Source organism: Oncorhynchus gorbuscha, linkage group LG01 (genome assembly GCF_021184085.1).
Source record: "Oncorhynchus gorbuscha isolate QuinsamMale2020 ecotype Even-year linkage group LG01, OgorEven_v1.0, whole genome shotgun sequence".
NCBI lineage: Eukaryota > Metazoa > Chordata > Actinopteri > Salmoniformes > Salmonidae > Oncorhynchus > Oncorhynchus gorbuscha.
The window spans coordinates 33,389,038-33,409,663 of NC_060173.1; the positions used below are offsets into that span (position 1 = coordinate 33,389,038).

The window sequence follows — 20,626 nt, forward strand, 5'->3', positions numbered from 1 at the left end:
CTGGCACACTGACCTTGAAGGTAGCTGCAGTAGTCTAGTTTTACACTTCTGTTTACCCTGGTTCTATTTTCCTCCATAGATTCCCAGGGATACCCTCTCTTGCCCTGGGGGTGCTGGCTTTGAAATAAGAGAGGGGCGGGATGGGGACGTTAGGAGAGAATTTGAGAATGGGAAGCAAGGGTGAGAGGGGTGCAGCTGCACGGCATCTTAAACCCTGCTCTCCCTCTTGTGTCTTGCCCTGTTTGGGATGAAAGGGGACCCCCCTTTCCCCACAAAGTGCTTTGGATGGAAGGAATGTTTTGGAGAAGAAGACCCCATCCTACACTTCTCCTCCTCCCCTCTTCTGTTTTTCACTCTTCGATCAGAATAACAGAGTTGTTATGTCTGGTCCCAAACCAACCCCTGACCCTATCCCAAGTAGATCTAAAACAACACATATTACCAGATAACCTGCTGAGAAAATAAACATTAAATAATGACTCAAATAATGTCTTCTAATAGTCTTCTGTGTATAATTAAATAATGTAGACAGAAAGTTAGTCCAGCAGATCCATCCAGTGTGTCCCTCCTCCACTGTCTCCCAGTACTGTACATCCCAGTCCTACTCTGTGATCCCTCCAGGCCTCCATCTGGCCTGGCTGAGGCTGGCCTGCCCTGGGTCTGTTATTAACTAATTAGATCCCATGCCCTATTCTCAGACATTACTATATGGAACCATGACACACACACACACACAAACAGTATTGTCTGTCAGAGGTCATTGGGGGTGCTGGGGACTGGGTGACTTCCACTGCTCCACAACAGGATATGAGACCTCTAAATATCTCCAGATATACAAAGTCTTTGTGAGAGGGAGATAACAGGACTCAATGAACTCTTCACTGTGAAGCTGGGCAAAACTTACTCACCCATCAAGGGCCTATTCATAGACAGACAGACAGAGAGGGGGGGGGGGTGGTGCCAGTTGTGTGCTAGAAATTCTATCAACATGAGTCAGTCAGTATCATGCCATTCAATTTCACAATGTTTGATCATTTTCTTTTCTGTGTGTGTGTGTGTGTGTGTGTGTGTGTGTGTGTGTGTGTGTGTGTGTGTGTGTGTGTGTGTGTGTGTGTGTGTGTGTGTGTGTGTGTGTGTGTGTGTGTGTGTGTGTGTGTGTGTGTGTGTGTGTGTGTGTGTGTGTGTGTGTGTGTGTGTGTGTGTGTGTGTGTGTGTGTGTGTGTGTGTGTGTGTGTGTTACTGGGTACCAGGCTACAGTAGCTTTTTTGAATCACCCTCTGTATCAGTCTGCCTGTCCATTCCTTCTCAGCCTCACAGGGTCTGGCAAAGTTTAATATCCCAAACTGTCTAACCCCTCTGTCCTATCACTGTGCTTACGATAGTCTTTTCTGTTGCGATGGTAATGGTCATTTCACACTCTGGTGCTGATTGTTTACATGAGGAGTATTCCATGAACTTTCCCAGGATTTCATAGGACACAGTACACACACACACAATATCCAGGGAATGCACACACAACAAATGTTTACACCTGTTTTAAATAACAATTAGTGAGAGCTGATCTTCTGACCCCACAGTAACAGTCAGTACTCGGCCGTGGAAAAAGTGGAACACTCACACGCCTGGAATGTCAAACAATCCAGAGAAAAGAGTTCTCAAGACCATCTGACACTGGGCCGGACGAGGCCTGGGTCTCTTAAAGGTTCTGTTGCTATACTGGGTAACACTTTGTGTAGATAGTCCATCTGTGAAGCATTTATAGATGAACTATCGATAACATTTCTAATAACTATCTACTTACCCTAGCCCTAACCCTAACTTTTACCCTAACCCTTATTCTAAACCTAACCCTAACCTTAGCAAGCAGGTGCTTATCAACAGATAGTTTGTTGATAGTATAACCATCTGTAGAGCATCTACAGATGGACTATCCAGACTATCCAAGTACAGTGTGACCCTATGCTGCTGTGAAATAACACAGATCAACAGCTTGTACTGCATCCACACATATTTTCACCCAAAATACGTATATAGGCCTAAGGGGGGCAGAGAGAGGGAATGTGTTATATGCCTTTTTATCTAAGCTCAGATTGCAGCGGTCTTACAGTGGGGAGAATTACAAAACAGAAATCTTGATTTTACCAGCATTTACAGTTGGTGTATTTTCTTTAAGCTTCTATTGATATTCATTAGCAAATGAATAGTACTAGTATCAGAGACATACAGCAGTTATTGAACTACACACACACACACACACACACACACACACACACACACACACACACACACACACACACACACACACACACACACACACACACACACACACACACACACACACACACACACACACACACACACACACCACTGCTGTACCCTTGCGTCGATAACACCCCCCCCATCTCCCCCGCACCACCCCACCATGAATCAGTCCATCCCAGTCTATTCAATATGCCCCTAGTGTGTGTGTGTGTGTGTGTGTGTGTGTGTGTGTGTGTGTGTGTGTGTGTGTGTGTGTGTGTGTGTGTGTGTGTGTGTGTGTGTGTGTGTGTGTGTGTGTGTGCGTGCGTGCGTGCGTGTGCGTGTGCGTGCGCGTGTGTGCGTGTGCGTGCGCGTGTGCGTGTGCGTGTGCGTGTGTGTGTGTGTGTGTGTGTGTGTGTGTGTGTGTGTGTGTGTGTGTGTGTGTGTGTGTGTGTGTGTGTGTGTGTGTGTGTGTGTGTGTGTGTGTGTGTGTGTGTGTGTGTGTGTGTGTGTGTGTGTGTGTGTGCATTGCACCCTTCGGTATTATTGAACTCACACTGCTGCATTGATCAAGGCTTTCTGTTGGACTGCTGGGGAAGAGGAAAGTTGCAGTTGTGTTAATTTTGGCTGTTTAAAATTAACCAGACATTAAGCATCATGGAAAAGTATTGAGGCGATTGTCGAGGTTTGACATAGACCTACGCAAGATGGGGGGTGGGGCATGCAGCTCTTCCAGACTCAGAGAGGTCACGTCAGGCCACACAATGTCCTGGGAATTATGGTCCCTTTTTAAAAACTCTGTATTCTGGCCTGACTCCCAGAGCTGAGAGAAAATACACTTATCATCCCTCTGGAGACAGGACGTCAGCGACTCCGCTGGCTGTTTGTGTGTGTATGTGTGTGTGTGTGCTGGACTTAAAAGGTAAAATGAGTAGGAGATCAGGTTTCTGATCTGGCCGATGGCTGATTGGAGGTGTAGAGCGTGAATATCCCTGTCACTTGTTTAGTGAGTCTCCATCTCCCTCCATTTCTCCATCTGTCTGTCTTTCTGTCTGGCTTTCTGTCTGGCTTTAGGCTGGAATGCTCTGGCACTGAATGTGTCGCTTTAAAAAAATCCTAAATAAGAAAGAGGGAGCAAGAGAAGAAACAGAAAGAGAGAGACAGAGAGAGAGTAACGGGCGGTGGGATTGTTTGTGTTTGTCTCACTCGGACTTCGACACTCAGGGTTTCTTCAGTTAGAGGACAGGAGAGAAGAGAGGAAGAGAGGAGAGCCATAAGGAAGTCTTCTAGCTGCGTGGGATATCGACACAGGACATTCCAGTACGGAGTGATCGGATGGTTGGATTCCTAGAGAGAAGAGAGAGGAAAGATTGCCTTTTTAGCCTGTTCTCTGGTCCTGAGTATTACTTGTGAGGTGTACCTGTTATCTTGTGCATAGCAACCTGTGTGTTTATACAATGGAGGTGGTTCTCCTGCATCTGGAGGATGTGCTGTTCACACGTCAGGGTCTGCCGTGGACCTTCACCTCCTCAGCTCTCAGACACCTCCGTGCACTGCACCTCACACACACACACAGGTGTGTGCCCAGGCCACTGTACCAGGTAGGATACACCTCTCTCTCACACACACAGGTGTGTGCCGTGCATTGAAACATGTACATTGTGTGAGAGGAGGGGTTGAAATATGCACTCAAGGGAATTATGCAGTAAACCTGATTCTGTTGCTGATGAAGAGGTTAGAACAGAGGGGACTCTAAACTGGGGCACTAATACATATAATATTATTATATACAGTAAGTTACAAGGGGTTAAATGAAGGGCAGAATGAGAGGGGTAAAGTGATTAACACTGACTTGGAGTGTGAGTAACAAAGTGTATGATAAATGCGATAGGGTTAAATCTGAAGTAGGAGACAGAATCCGGCGTTGTGGGCAAGCTTTTACTGTGATGGGGAAGGTGGGTTGCATGTAGTGAGATTCACTCACATAGTATGAACATGGACTGGAATACAGCCACAGTCATACTTTCATACGCTGTAAAACCATGAAACGTGACACGTTTATAACCTAAACGTCAGTGTTTAAAACTTAAGCATTAGGCATTTAGATTCGCCAGTAAGTGTTCTCGTCTTGAACACAGGCGTTTAGAATGCAAGGTTAAATATGATGGTCAGCTTCATATCCTGAAAGTTCATGATAGTTCAGATTTGAAACACTAGTGCCTACTTTCCCATCGTACTGTTTAGAGTGCATTTGGTCAGTAAAAATTGATTTGACTTTCCGTGTCTTTAATTCAGATCAGTGTTATGAATGTCTGTCATCGTCCTGAGCTACATTTCAGTACAACTGAACCGAAAAAAAATATTTTATATCGCATGGTGTTGTTATTAATACAACAATTTCATTTAGGTGTGCGGTTTCTCTCGAGAAATCAAATAATTCACAACAAAACTTAAGTCAAGAACCATGTGGGAGGAAGTTGTAGTTTTCATTCAACCTAGTTCAATGCAGAAAAGTGGTAATTAACTACAATGACCGTTGCGCCTGTTTTTCAGGGTCAGACAGAGATGAATACACTTACCCCTGTTGCGTTAGCTTAGAGACACACATACCGCATCGGAGAGAGGGAAATGCAGTTCCTGAAAGTATGCCTTATCTACTTTAAATAACTATTGAAATGATTTCATCAGACAGCTCTGCAGCATACTTAGGCGGGCTAGCCTAGCTAACTAGGATGACTACAGATAGTACAGTATGGGGAGTAACGTTGTCTCGCTGATACTGCTTCATCAGAGATGAGACGATGACTTTAAGGAATGCAAAATAGTCATAAAATAAAAACTAAATAATATACACAACTGAATTATTGTACTATTTTATAGTAATTTTCTGTTTTTCTATTGATGTCTACCCATTGTGGACTTGACAGAGACAATTATTATTTAAAAAATGATCATTTTTATTATAATTATAATTTGTTAAAAATCTAACTGAAACTGAACCGACCTTAAAAAAGCACTAATCCCTCGGCAGTTAAAAAAAAGTGTTACAACGAATAAAAATGTTCTGGTGTTTATAATCTAAACACTGTGAGAAGTTTTCATTGAAATTCTAAATGCCTTGACGAGTTTAAAAAGTGTTACAGGCCTCCCGAGTGGCACAGCGGTCTAAGGCACTGTATCGCAGTGTTGCGGCGTCACTATGGCCTGGGGTTTGATCCCAGGCTGTGTCATTACTAGCTGTGACCACTAGGAGTCCCCTAGGGCAATGCACAATTGGCCCATTGCGCTCTAGCAACTCCTTGTGGCGGTCTGGGTGCCAGTAGTCTGACTCTAGGCGTCAGTTGAATAGTGTTTCCTATGACACATTTGTGCAGCTGGCTTCCGGGTAAGAAGCGTGGTTTGGTGGGTCATGTTTCGGAGGATGCATGACTCGACCTTTGCCTCTCCCGAGCTCGTTGGTGAGTTGCGGCGATGAGACAAGATCATAATGACGAAAACAAAAGGGGAAAACAGTGTTACAGAAAAAGTGTTTTAGTTTTGTGCTCAGATCCTAAACAGTTGGTTTTACAGTTTATCACGAAACCTATGACCCATATTTGGGGACAGTATGTGTGTGTGTGTGTGTGTGTGTGTGTGTGTGTGTGTGTGTGTGTGTGTGTGTGTGTGTGTGTGTGTGTGTGTGTGTGTGTGTGTGTGTGTGTGTGTGTGTGTGTGTGTGTGTGTGTGTGTGTGTGTGTGTGTGTGTGTGTGTGAGACCAGCTCTGACGCAGCATAATTGATCATTGTTATTTGCCCCACCGTGTCTGAATCTGCACACGGTGCTCTCAGAGAGCAATTAGTCTTTCTGTCTCATTCCACCTGCCCCATGTGCAGTTGACACTGTCAGGCCCCACCTGACCAACTCATAGAGGGATCACAGAGCTACTAAGGATGTTGTCATGGCAACGGACAGAAGAGGGACTGACACATACAGCAACATACACACTCTAATAAATTCTCACATGCTCACACACACACACACACACACACACGCTCCCACACACACACACAAACACACACACACACGATCACACACAAACACACACACACACCCATACACACGCTCACACAGTCATACACAAACACACCTGCTAGAGGATGGAAATATCCTGTATCAGTTGTAAGGATGGATCAGACATACAGAACCTCTCACCAACAAGGAACTGTAATACTGTATCTGGCTCAGACAGGACTGCTTGTCTTTGGAAAACGGGGAGTGAAGGAGAAAGAGAAAGAAAGAGAAGGGGATTATATCTGCCTCACAAATACATTCCACAACCAGTCTGGAGCTGATTTTCACCTTCCCCCTCCTCTCTGCTCTCCTCTTTTCCTCCTCTCCTCCTTCTCCCTCCCCTGTGTGTTTTGATCCAGCAGGTATTTCCTGAGTAGACCACTCCCTCCCCCTCCACTTCTCTGACCCAATAGGTCTGCTTTCCTTTCTCTTGTTCAAGGGGAAACTCCTGCCTCTCCTACTATCTCTCTCCTACTATTCTCTCATTTTCTCTCTCATGGAGTATGAGTGTTTGCAATCATGTGTGTATACTAACCAGAACCAGAACAAATAGCAGGCCAAACTATCCCTCTCAGCACTGCCTGGACTGCGCAAAAATGCAAATGCTTTCCGTTTGAGTTATATTAGGTTTTATTTTCATCTTGTGCGTGCATGCGTGCGTGTGTGCGTGTGTGTGTGTGAGTGTGTGTGTGTGTGTGTGTGTGTGTGTGTGTGTGTGTGTGTGTGTGTGTGTGTGTGTGTGTGTGTGTGTGTGTGTGTGTGTGTGTGTGTGTGTGTGTGTGTGTGTGTGTGTGTGTGTGTGTGTGTGTGTGTGTGTGTGTGTGTGTGTGTGTGTGTGTGTGTGTGTGTGTGTGTGTGAGTGAGTGTGTGCCAGCGTGCGTGCGTGAGCCATGGATTCATGATGACAGTAGATTAATGTGTGTGAAATAATTTCACTGACACACACACACACTGGCATGCACACACACACATAGACCCTTCTGGAGAAGGCACCCCTGTGTTCACACATTCCTACATCAGGCTGGGAAAATGTCAACTCAACAACATTCAGTCACACATTCTCGCTGGGAAATGCCTCTTTAAATCTACAGGCTGGTTCAAGACCCTGCCGTTGGGTTGTGGTGTGATGTGTTAAGCCCTAAGCAGAGGTTTAGCATTACTGTTCTCCTCCTCCCCCACCTCCTTCTTCACCTCCTCCTCTACCCCTTTCCTACTCATCCGACGAACCTCACTGTGAAAGGCAGGATGTCCTGGGGAGGTAGGGAGGAACAAATAGAGAAATGCAGGATATAGCAGACCCAGGTGGCCATTTCTTCCTCTGTATCATAGTACCCGCAAAACACCAGTCTCAACGTCTCCGGGATGCTGGCCTTCTAGGCAGAGTTGCAAAGAAAAAGCCTTATCTCAGACTGGCCAATAAAAATAAAAGATTAAGATGGGCAAAAGAACACAGACACTGGACAAAGGAACTCTGCCTAGAAGACCAGTATCCCGGAGTTGCCTCACCACTGTTGACGTTGAGACTGGTGTTTTGCAGGTACAATTTAATGAAGCTGCCAGTTGAGGATTTCTGAGGCGTCTGTTTCTCAATCCAGACACTCTAATGTACTTGTCCTCTTGCTCAGTTGTGCACCGGGGCCTCCCACTCCTCTTTCTATTCTGGTCAGAGACAGTTTGCGCTGTTCTATGAAGGGAGTAGTACACAGCGTTGTACGAGATCTTCAGTTTCTTGGCAATTTCTCGCATGGAATAGCTTCAGAAGTTTCAGAAGAAAGTTCTTTGTTTCTGACCATTTTTAGCCTGTGATCGAACCCACAAATGCTGATACTCCAGATACTCAACTAGTCTAAAGAAGGCCAGTTTGATCAGTACAACAGTTTTCAGCTGTGTTAAAATAATTGCAAAAGGGTTTTCTAATGATCAATTAGCCTTTGAAAATGATACACTTGGATTAGCGAACACAATGTGCCATTGGAACACAGAGTGATGGTTGCTGAGAATGGGCCTATGTAGATATTCCATTAAAAATCAGCCATTTCCAGCTACAATAGTCATTTACAACATTAACAATGTCAACACTGTATTTATGATCAATTTGATATGATTTTGGTGGACAAAAAATGTGCATTTTCTAAGTGACCCCAGACTTTTAAACTGTAGTGTATATTGCATTATACTCTATTTAATGGCAGCTATTTAGGGAAGACAAATGAACTCCCAAACTGTGTAACATTTAGACACAAGTCCAGAATCAGAATCTGCTGATCCATGACAAATCCAAATTCCTTCAATCCCTCATTCCCTATCCAACTGTAGGGGAATCTCAGCTCTATCCTCTGACACACAAACAGTATACTTGCGCCTCTGACTTTGTTCATTGAACTCTATCGCTTTCCTGCTTCAGCTGCCAGCTCTGTTCTCCAGCCAACTCCGGTGTTTTATGGGAGAACATATTTTTCCAGAACCAAACCATGGGAGATACAGTTGTTTCTGCAGATGGAGAGAGGGAAGCGGTGGATTGGAGAGAGGCATGGAGAGGAGATGGAGAGGAGAGAACAGGGATTCAATTCCCTATCTGTTCATAAGTTCTTTTGCTTTTCTGTAATTTTCTCATTTGTTTAACACTAGCCGGAGGTGTGTTTATGTTCTATATTCACACACACAAACACAGAAAACAACAGTTGAGCTGTGTGACTAGTTGGTTAAAGCCGTTTATAGTGTGTCCCATGGGAGCACAGCTTATTTGCATAGTACGTCTGGAAAACATTTACCGCTGCCTCATTTCTCGGTTTATCATGTGTGTGTGAACCTGAGGGACACATGTACTATACAGTAGGTGTGCATTGAGATAAACAGAGTGGCCAGATAATGATGGAAAATGTTATGTTCATCTATTTATCTTCTTGACGTTTTACTCAGAAGAAAGAAAGTCCATTAATATTTCTGTTACATTAGCTAGCAGCAGAGGCCTCTGGATCAGTTATTCCATAAACATAACATTCACTCATATTTCATGTTTTTTTAAGTTATACACAAGCCTCTTATGAGGAAATAGGGCAGCAGACTTTGTGCAGGGTTGGGTAGGTTACTTTCTACGAGACATTAAAAGGAGACAAAAAGGATCCATTAACTGCATTTGGTGTGTCATCATGGTGGTCTCTGACTTGTGGTCAGACTCGCTCAGGTGGAGGGAACTTAAACTGAAGCTTTTTTTCGATGCTGAATTTAATGTGATTGAGAAAAGAGAAAGGTCTCATACACACTACTGGTCAGAAGTTTTAGAACACCTACTCATTCAATTGTTTTTCTTTACTTTTACTTTTTTCTACATATGGAATCATGTAGTAGCAAAAAAGCTGTTAAACAAATCATCACGCTGTCATCAAGGCAAAGGATGGCTATTTGAAGAATCTCAAATATAAATATATTTAGATTTGATTAACACTCTTTTGGATACTTCATGATTCCATATGTGTTATTTCATAGTGTTGATGTCTTCACTATTATTCTACAATGTAGAAAATGGTAAAAATTAAGAAAAACCCTTGAATGAGTAGGTGTTCTAAAGCTTTTGGCCGGTAGTGTATATAACATGTTTTTTTCACAAACATACTTTCTGAATTCAAACGTAATCCAATAACTAATCATCTAATTTGAAAAAAATAGCTGTAACCTCATTAAAATATTTTTCCTGGTAACTTAACTGATTACAGTTTCGTTTTTTTGTACGCAGATTACATGTAATCCCCAACCCTGACTACATGTACCGTGTCTTCGGAAAGTATTCAGACTCCTTGACTTATTCCACATTTTGTTACGTTCCAGCCTTATTCTAAAATGGATTAAATAAATAGAAATCCTCAGCAATCTACCCAGAATATCCCATAATGACAAAGTGAAAACACAAATACCTTATTTAAATAATTATTCAGACCCTTTGCTATGAGACTCGAAATTGAGCTCAGGCAACAACATGCTGTAGGGATGTTTTTCAGCGCAAGGGACTGGGAGACTAGTCAGGATGGAGGGAAATATGAATAGATCAAAGTACAGAGAGATCTTTAATGAAAACCTGCTCCAGAGCGCTGAGGACTTCAGGCTGGGGCGAAGGTTCATCTTCCAACAGGACAATGACACTAAGAACACAGCCAAGACAATGTAGGAATTGCTTCGGGACAAGTCTCTGAATGTCAATGAGTGGCCCAGCCAGAGTCCAGACTTGAACCCGATCAAACATCTCTGGAGAGACCTGAAAATAACTGTGCAGCAACGCTCTAAAACCAACCTGACAAATCCTGAGAGGATCTGCAGAGAAGAACGGGAGAAACTCCCCAAATACAGGTGTGCCAAGCTCGGAGCATCATACCCAAGAAGACTTTAAGGCTGTAATTGCTGCCAAACGTGTTTCAACAAAGTACTGAGTAAAGGGTCTGAATACATGTAAATGTTATAAATTAGCACAAAAAAATTAAAACCTGTTTTGCTTTCTCATTGTGGGTTACTGTGTGTAGATTGATGAGGGGAGAAAATGATTTAAACATAACAAAATGTGGAAAAAGTCAAGGGGGTTGAATACTTTCTGTATACTTCCCTTTGCACTTTCTCTCTCTACTGGCAATTTAGTTACTGTGGGTCATAAGCTCCTTAATGGAGCAGGAATCTCATTTCTCTGCTAATGTGAGAATATGCCACGCTTGGGCCTCCGGACGGTGGCCCAGCGGATTACACACACACACACACACACACACACACACACACACACACACACACACACACACACACACACACACACACACACACACACACACACACACACACACACACACACACACACACACACACACACACACACACACACACACACACACACACGCACACACATGCACACACACGTGCACACATGCACACATGCACACACACACACACACATGCACACATACACACATGCACACATACACACATGCACACATACACACCACCTTCTCTTTGAGAATTCCTGCGATTAAGCAGAGCAGACAATTACTTGTCCAGTGATCTAAATGACAAGGGGAAAGCAACAGAAGTGTTGATTACTTTTAGTTGTTGGTGTTGTGCATTCACACACAGATCTGCTGTCCAGTCTGGAATACTACCATACAACACATGGGTTGTCCAGTCTGGAATACTACCATACAACACATGGGTTGTCCAGTCTGGAATACTACCATACAACACATGGGTTGTCCAGTCTGGAATACTACCATACAACACATGGGTTGTCCAGTCTGGAATAATACCATACAACACATGGGTTGTCCAGTCTGGAATACTACCATACAACACATGGGTTGTCCAGTCTGGAATACTACCATACAACACATGGGTTGTCCAGTCTGGAATACTACCATACAACACATGGGTTGTCCAGTCTGGAATACTACCATACAACACATGGGTTGTCCAGTCTGGAATAATACCATACAACACATGGGTTGTCCAGTCTGGAATACTACCATACAACACATGGGTTGTCCAGTCTGGAATACTACCATACAACACATGGGTTGTCCAGTCTGGAATACTACCATACAACACATGGGTTGTCCAGTCTGGAATACTACCATACAACACATGGGTTGTCCAGTCTGGAATACTACCATACAACACATGGGTTGTCCAGTCTGGAATACTACCATACAACACATGGGTTGTCCAGTCTGGAATACTACCATACAACACATGGGTTGTCCAGTCTGGAATACTACCATATAACACATGGGTTGTCCAGTCTGGAATACTACCATATAACACATGGGTTGTCCAGTCTGGAATACTACCATACAACACATGGGTTGTCCAGTCTGGAATACTACCATACAACACATGGGTTGTCCAGTCTGGAATACTACCATATAACACATGGGTTGTCCAGTCTGGAATACTACCATATAACACATGGGTTGTCCAGTCTGGAATACTAACATACAACACATGTGTTGTCCAGTCTGGAATACTACCATATAACACATGGGTTGTCCAGTCTGGAATACTACCATATAACACATGGGTTGTCCAGTCTGGAATACTACCATACAACACATGGGTTGTCCAGTCTGGAATACTACCATACAACACATGGGTTGTCCAGTCTGGAATACTACCATATAACACATGGGTTGTCCAGTCTGGAATACTACCATATAACACATGGGTTGTCCAGTCTGGAATACTACCATACAACACATGGGTTGTCCAGTCTGGAATACTACCATACTACACATGGGTTGTCCAGTCTGGAATACTACCATACTACACATGGGTTGTCCAGTCTGGAATACTACCATACAACACATGGGTTGTCCAGTCTGGAATACTACCATACAACACATGGGTTGTCCAGTCTGGAATACTACCATACTACACATGGGTTGTCCAGTCTGGAATACTACCATACTACACATGGGTTGTCCAGTCTGGAATACTACCATACTACACATGGGTTGTCCAGTCTGGAATACTACCATCCTACACATGGGCTGTCCAGTCTGGAATACTACCATAAAACACATGGGTTGTCCAGTCTGGAATGGGTTGTCCAGTCTGGAATACTACCATACTACACATGGGTTGTCCAGTCTGGAATACTACCATACAACACATGGGTTGTCCAGTCTGGAATACTACCATACTACACATGGGTTGTCCAGTCTGGAATACTACCATACTACACATGGGTTGTCCAGTCTGGAATACTACCATACAACACATGGGTTGTCCAGTCTGGAATACTACCATACTACACATGGGTTGTCCAGTCTGGAATACTACCATACTACACATGGGTTGTCCAGTCTGGAATACTACCATACAACACATGGGTTGTCCAGTCTGGAATACTACCATACTACACATGGTTTGCCAAGTCTGGTTGGTATGTCCTCACAGACACAGGTTGCCAAGTCTGTTCCTTACACCATAGTAGTCATGTGTTTCCAATTCTGCCTGGTATGTTCTAATAGTACTGGGTTGCCAAGTGGTGTGTTGTAACAGACTTGGGTTGCCAAATGTGGCTCAGAGCCCTTCAAATCCTGTCTTAGTTGTAGAGCATGTTACTCAATCCAGATATGATATGGTTGAGGTTATCCCTGAAGTACAGACAGTACTGCAGTAGTGGGTTCAGAGGTGAGTTTAAATAAATAGCTCTCTATGGGATGTTAATCAAAAGGGGATTATAGGGTGAAACGCCATCTCAGGCATAGAACTGTTGAATATATACATGTATGTTATGTACAACATTTCAACATTTTATCTGCTTTATCAAACCCCCTCTTCTATAAACACACACACACACACACACACACTCTCACACACACTCTCACACACACTCTCACACACACTCTCACACACACACACACACACACACACACACACACACACACACACACACACACACACACACACACACACACACACACACACACACACACACACACACACACACACACACACACACACACATTCACACAAAACCTCATTCCTACAGAGGCGCCAGGCCTCGGCCATTGGTCCCTTGGAAGGCAGAGTAATGACATTGAGGGTCATCATGTCCTCTGTCATGACTCATCAGTCTCAGTGCATCGTGGGAAGCTGGAGTGCTTCCAGGATGTGAGGTCATTGTGTCATATCTTCACCCCTACTCTCAGAAACAAATCTGTGATATTGATTGTTGGTGATTGTATGTACCGTAGATGTAGTTGGCCTGCCAGGCAGCAGTAGCTACAGTACAGTGACTCCATGATCAATCTGTTCTAGAGAGAGCAAACCTCACATGTCACAGCTGCCTAACGGGATGTTGTGTCATGGCTGATGTGGAATGACCTTCTACAGAGATATAGTACTATAGTAGAGGAGTGTGAGAGAGAGGAGGAAGAAATAACAAGATGAGGGGAGGAAGGGCAAAGCACACACATACACAAAGCTGTTCCTTCTGGCATTTATCAGAGGACATTCCTATTCTCTCCCAGTCGATAGAACATGTCTTTAAGAATACAGACTTGAGAGGAGATGCTTTTGATGAATATAAATAACACACTTCAGGGAAGCAGAAAGCAGGAGGCAGAGAAATAAGGACAAACCTGACCTGGGATTGTATGTGGTATGATGTGTGATTGAATATGTGTATTTTATTATTGCCCTCCTCTTTTCCAATCCCAGCCTGCAGTATCTGGCTCTCTCCTTCAGGCCACACATCCAAATGGAAGAGATTCAATATCTTTATACTGATGGGATTCCCTCTGGAAGAATGAACACACACACATTTGCATGCACACACCGCACAAACACACACTCACACACTCAAACACACACATACGTGCCAAGGGCTCTCCCAGTAGATGAGTGGGGTCATTTTTCACTAGAGTGACTGGAAGGGATAGAGAGTGTAGTAATGGAGAGGAGTTGGAGCGAGCCAGAGGGATGTCTATGTAGCTCAAACTCTACTGTCTCTGCCTCCCTCCCTGTCACATAGTCATTACACTACTATATTCCCCAGAGAAGAACCACAGACATATATATTCTATTCTCCTCTCACCATAGCCCTCTCATCTCCTTGTCGCGTGTGTGTGTGTGTGTGTGTGTGTGTGTGTGTGTGTGTGTGTGTGTGTGTGTGTGTGTGTGTGTGTGTGTGTGTGTGTGTGTGTGTGTGTGTGTGTGTGTGTGTGTGTGTGTGTGTGTGTGTGTGTGTGTGTGTGTGTGTGTGTGTGTGTGTGTGTGTGTGTGTGTGTGTGTGTGTGTGTGTGTGTGTGTGTGTGTGTGTGTGTGTGTGTGTGTGTGTGTACTTCCATGTGTGCATGATTGTGTGTGCACCTGCATGAGTGTATATGACCGTTACAACATGCCAGTGTGTCTTTATAGGTAGATCCACCTCCTGCTCACCACTCCTCAGCTCCAGGGTAGAGGTAGGGCACAGTCTAGCTCAGGTTACGCAAGACAAGTTATATGAAGCTGTGTCAATGTCAGTTGAAAACTGTGGACTCCTAGAAGACCAATGGTTGTTTTATTTTACCCTTGCCATACTCCCATGCTGTTACTTCATTTGACAGTTAACCCTCCTGCCTAAAGACCATAATGCATTTCTAAAGGTGAAACGTGGTGAGACTTCAAGATCCCTCAGGTGTTGCCATGGATACTCTGGTGTGTGTTTTAGGTTGTAGAGTGTGGGGGTGTGGCTGAGGGGGATTGTCAGGTGGGGTGGGTGGGTGTGCAGACACAGAAATACACACACACACACACACACACAGCTAACGACTATGCACCAGGGCTGTTTGATAATCTGCCCGTTAAACAGTAACGATGTCAGTATTCTCTGCATTAACGGGACAGGATAGAGAGGTCATTAGAGTTGAACCCCTCTGCCCTCCCCTGGCTGCCTTCAAATCCTTGAGTGTGTGTCACACTCTTTCACCTCTTTGACATACCCACATGTATGCAAACACTCACGCACACAAACACACACACACATTGCTGGCAGTATCAGTGAGCAGGGTCTAAACTGATTTCTATCACCTTAAATAATAGATGAGGAGAGGAGGTGATGGAAAACAGATCTCTCCCTTGTGACACACACACACCCACACACACACTGACGCCATGTGGAGTTGTGCTACGTAAGCTGGTTCTCCCTAACCTGTGTTTTCTCTCTCGCTCTGTCTCTTTCTGTCTCACTCTCTGTTTTGTTAGTCCAGATCACCTGATGGTTCTGAGATCAGTTTCCTCCTAAACACAGAGCAGATGCATGGTGGCCTAAGACATAAACACGCACAACTTAACACCCAGTCAGAAGGACCGCTGGTGTTATCAATAAACCCCAACATTCCTCACTTTAGAGTTTGGGCAGTTTTAGCAGAAGGCAGGTGTGTGTGTGCCTATGAGTGTATGTGATAAGCTGGTATTTGGAGGGAGCACAGAGGGGTATTCTAGAGTGACAGAGTGGACTAATCCTATGTGGCTGGGGCTCAAGGGTGCACCTCATCTCACCATAAATAGGGCAGTGACAGAGGGAGAAGTGGACATCCATATGGACACACTCACACCCACGCACACAGATACACGCACAGATACACGCACAGATACACGCACAGATACACGCACAGATACAATCCAACGCTCAGACTGGTCCATGCAGGGCCACAAAAAGAGACAGACCCTTCCTGGCATAACTATGGCACAGTGCTACTCTGGGTGGTGTGGCACACCGCATGAACACATACACATGCAAACTATACAGATATGCATGGACACACACACTGATGCAGTATCATAGCACTGGGTGCAGAAAAGCTTTTGTCTCCTTGGACGTGATACAAGGAGACATTTGCTTTGGCCTTGTTCTACAGCTTGCTGTATTAAATATGACTCCAGGCCACATGTGTGTGTGTGTGTGTGTGTGTGTGTGTGTGTGTGTGTGTGTGTGTGTGTGTGTGTGTGTGTGTGTGTGTGTGTGTGTGTGTGTGTGTGTGTGTGTGTGTGTGTGTGTGTGTGTGCGTGCGTGCGTGCGTGCGTGCGTGCGTGCGTGCGTGCGTGCGTGCGTGCGTGCGTGCGTGCGTGCGTGCGTGCGTGCGTGCGTGCGTGCGTGCGTGCGTGCGTGCGTGTGACCCAGTTATTTCAGCTACACAGTTACAGCATTAGAGGAAGCGACCAAGAGAATAGGGAGAAAGAGAGAGAGAGAGTCGTTTGATAATGATGGTACTTGTTGTCAGACATTCCAGTAGTGATGTAGGAAACATCAGTCACCTTATATGATTACATTCTACTGCTTTTTTACTACTTATAATAATATAATAATATATGCCATTTAGCAGACACTTTTATCCAAAGCGACTTACAGTCATGTGTGCATACATTCTACGTATGGGTGGTCCCGGGGATCGAACCCACTACCCTGGCGTTACAAGCGCCATGCTCTAACAACTGAGCTACACATACTCACCAGACATGACATATTACACTACAGTTCAGTTTCTTGTAATGTATATGATCAATTATTGAAATGTCTGATGAATCGTTAAGATAACGGTTTGTCTACAATGTGCAAGTGTGTGTTTGTGTGTGTTATGATATATTTGTTCTCATAGTCAAATGGTTCTGTATTAATTGTGACTCAGGTCTCTCTGACAGCTCAGGTGGACGGTTCATGTTCTTACCTTACCTAATACCTGTAAGGCAAACCATGGTGTTTGTGTCTCAAACCTAGAGTTGTATGTTCACCAGCTCAGATGAAATCCTATATGTCACATGCACCGAATACAACCTTACCGTGAAATGTTTTCTAACAAGCCCTTAACCAACAATAGAGTTTTAAGAAAAATAAGAGTTAAGAAAAAGATGCACTAAATTGCGGTAATATGTACATAAAGGTAGGGGTAAAGTGACTATGCATAGATAATAGATAATAAACAGTGTGTAGCAGCAGCATAAAAATAAGCGGGGGGGTCAATACAAATAGTCTGGGTAGCCATTTGATTAGCTGTTCAGCTGTCTTATGGCTTGGGAGTAGAAGGTGTTCAGGAGCCTTTTGGACCAGGACCTGGCGCTCCGTTCCTGCTTGCCGTGTGGTAGCAGAGAGAATAGTGTATGACTAAGGCAATTGTAGGGCCTTCTGAGTTGTAAAGCATGTTACTCAATCCAGATATGATATGGTTGGGGTTATCCCTAAAGTACAGACTGCAGTAGTGGATTCAGAGGTGAGTTTAAATGTATAGCTCTCTATAGGATGTTAATCAAAAGGGGATTATAGGGTGAAACACCATCTCAGCCATAGAACTGTTGAATGTATACATGTATGTTATGTACAATGTTTATTTCAAAGTTTCTGGATGGCAGGAAGCTTGGCCGCAGTGATGTACTGGGCCGGAAGCACTACCCTCTGCAGTTGCCATACCATGCAGTGACGCAACCAGGCAGTGATGTACTGGGCCGGAAGCACTACCCTCTGCAGTTGCCATACCATGCAGTGACGCAACCAGGCAGTGATGTACTGGGCCGGAAGCACTACCCTCTGCAGTTGCCATACCATGCAGTGACGCAACCAGGCAGGATGCTGTCGATGGTGCAGCTGAATAACATTTTGAGGATCTGAGGACCCAAATCTTTTCAGTCTCCTCAGGAGGAATATGCGTTGTCTTGCCCACTTCATGACTGTCTTGGTGTGTTTGGACCATGGTAGTTTGTTGGTGATGTGGACACCAAGGAACTTGAAGCTCTCAACCTGCTCCACTACAGCCTGTCGATGAGAATGGGGGCGTGCTCAGTCCTCTATTTCCTGTAGTCCACGATCATCTCCATTGTCTTGATCATGTTGAGGGAGAGGTTGTTATCCTGGCATCTCACTTACAGGTCTCTGACCTCCTCCCTATAGGCTGTCTCATCGTTGTCGGTGATCAGGCCTACCACCGTTGTGTCGTGGGAAAACTTCATGATGGTGTTGGACAGGGAGTACACGAGGGGGTGAACAGGGATTACAGGAGAGGACTAAGCACACTCCCCTGAGGGGCCCCTGTGTTGAGGATCACCGTGGTAGATGTGTTGTTGCCTAACCTTGCCACCTGGGGCGGGCACGTCAGGAAATCCAAGATCCAGTTGCAGAGGGAGGTGTTTAGTCCCAGGGTCCTTAGTTTACTCATGAGCTTTGAGGGCACTATGGTGTTGAACGCTGAGCTGTAGGCAATGACCAGCATTCTCACATAGGTGTTTTGTCCCAGTGGTAAAGGGTAGTGTTGAGTGTAATAGAGATTGCGTCGTCTGTGGATCTGTTGGGGCGTTATGCAAATTGGAGTGGGTCTAGGGTTTCTTGGATGATGGTGTTAATGTGAGCCATGACCAGCCTGTCAAAGCACTTCATGGCTACAGATGTGAGTGCTAAGGGTCGGTAGTAATTTAGGCAGGTTACCTTGATGCTCTTGGGCACAGGGACTATGGTGGTCTGCTTGAGACATGTAGGTATTACAGACTCAGCCAGGGACAGGTTAAAAATGTCAGGGAAGAAACTTGCCAGTTGGTCAGCACATGCTCAGAGTACACGTCCAGGTAATCTGTCTGGCTTGTGAATGTTGACCTGTTTAAAGGTCTTGCTCACATCGAGATTTAGCGAGATTTCTTATAAGCGTCCGGGTTAGAGTCCCGCTCCTTGAAAGCGGCAGCTCTTCCCTTGAGCTCAGTGCAGATGTTGCCTATAATCCATGGCTTCTGGTTGGGGTATTTCGGTTACGGGTAGGGACGTCATCGATGCACTTATTTATGAATCCGGTGACTGATGTGGTATGCTCCTCAATGCCATCAGATGGCATCCCGGAACATATTCCAGTCTGTGCTAGAAAAACAGCCCTGTAATATAGCATCTGCGTCATCTGACCGATTCCATATTAAGCGAGTCATGCCTGGGTTCTCTGTTTATCTGTTGCCAGTTCCTTTGTTCTTCAAGCCATCCAGAATTTTCCCCCTTGCTCCTGTCTGATTATAGTTCCTGTTTTCTAGTTCCCGGTTTTGACCATTCTGCCTGCCCTGGTCCTGAGCCTGCCTGCCATCCTGCACCTTGTCCCAACACACTGGATTGTTTACCTCTGCCTGCCCTGACTCTGAGACTGCCTGCTGTTCTGTACCTTTTCCACTCTGATCTGGACTACTGACCTCTGCCTGCCCTTGACCTGTCATTTTGCCTGCGCCCTGTTCTAGTAATAAACTTGTGTTACTTCGACACTGTCTGCATCTGGGTCTTCCCTAAAACATGACGGGTACTTACAGTTTAAACGTTTCTTAAGTATAAGCAGTGAGATGGTGCCTATCTGTCCCATGTATGTAGCGTTTAGGCCAGTAGATTTCTACACTACAGATTGAGTATGGAGCTTGACTTTACACCACTGTTCAAGCATATTAAAACATTAGACAGACATTGATTAGAAGTAAAGTATCCCTATAGGTATTAAGTATTACAGGGTAATAGCTGATTCATAGGTGTTCAGTAGTCAGTCTCTCTGTGCTGGTTTTAGTAACTGTTGTGCTGTTACTGGGTGGGGAGAGGAAAGTTTAGGAAACGTCTGTTAACTAAAAGTATATATAGACAGTGGGGCAAAAAAGTATTTATTGGGGGAAGGATGGTAGGGTTTGCGGGGAATAATAAAGGTATATTCTAAAATAAAGTATGTATATCTATATACAGTGGGGCAAAAAAGTATTTAGTCAGCCACCAATTGTGCAAGTTCTCCCACTTAAAAAGATGAGAGAGGCCTGTAATTTTCATCATGGGTACACTTCAACTATGACAGACGAAATTAGAAAAAAAATCCAGAAAATCACATTGTA

General features: G+C 44.5%; 1 protein-coding gene across 12 annotated transcripts in view; it reads left to right on the forward strand.

The window, feature by feature from the left end:
• The window catches only part of LOC124036285 (FERM domain-containing protein 4A-like), a 249,560-nt gene that overhangs the window by 114,062 nt on the left and 114,872 nt on the right, over positions 1-20,626 (forward strand). For 4 of the 12 annotated variants that reach the window (XM_046350689.1, XM_046350650.1, XM_046350699.1 and 1 more), the window contains exon 1: positions 3,326-3,842. The exons of 4 other annotated variants lie outside the window; for them this stretch is intronic. In XM_046350689.1, coding sequence (XP_046206645.1) covers positions 3,699-3,842 — 144 coding nt within the window. In that variant the 5' untranslated portion in view covers positions 3,326-3,698. Of the gene's footprint in view, positions 1-3,324; positions 3,843-20,626 lie in introns of those variants that run through there. 4 more of the 12 variants (XM_046350679.1, XM_046350770.1, XM_046350717.1 and 1 more) reach the window with 4 other exon arrangements.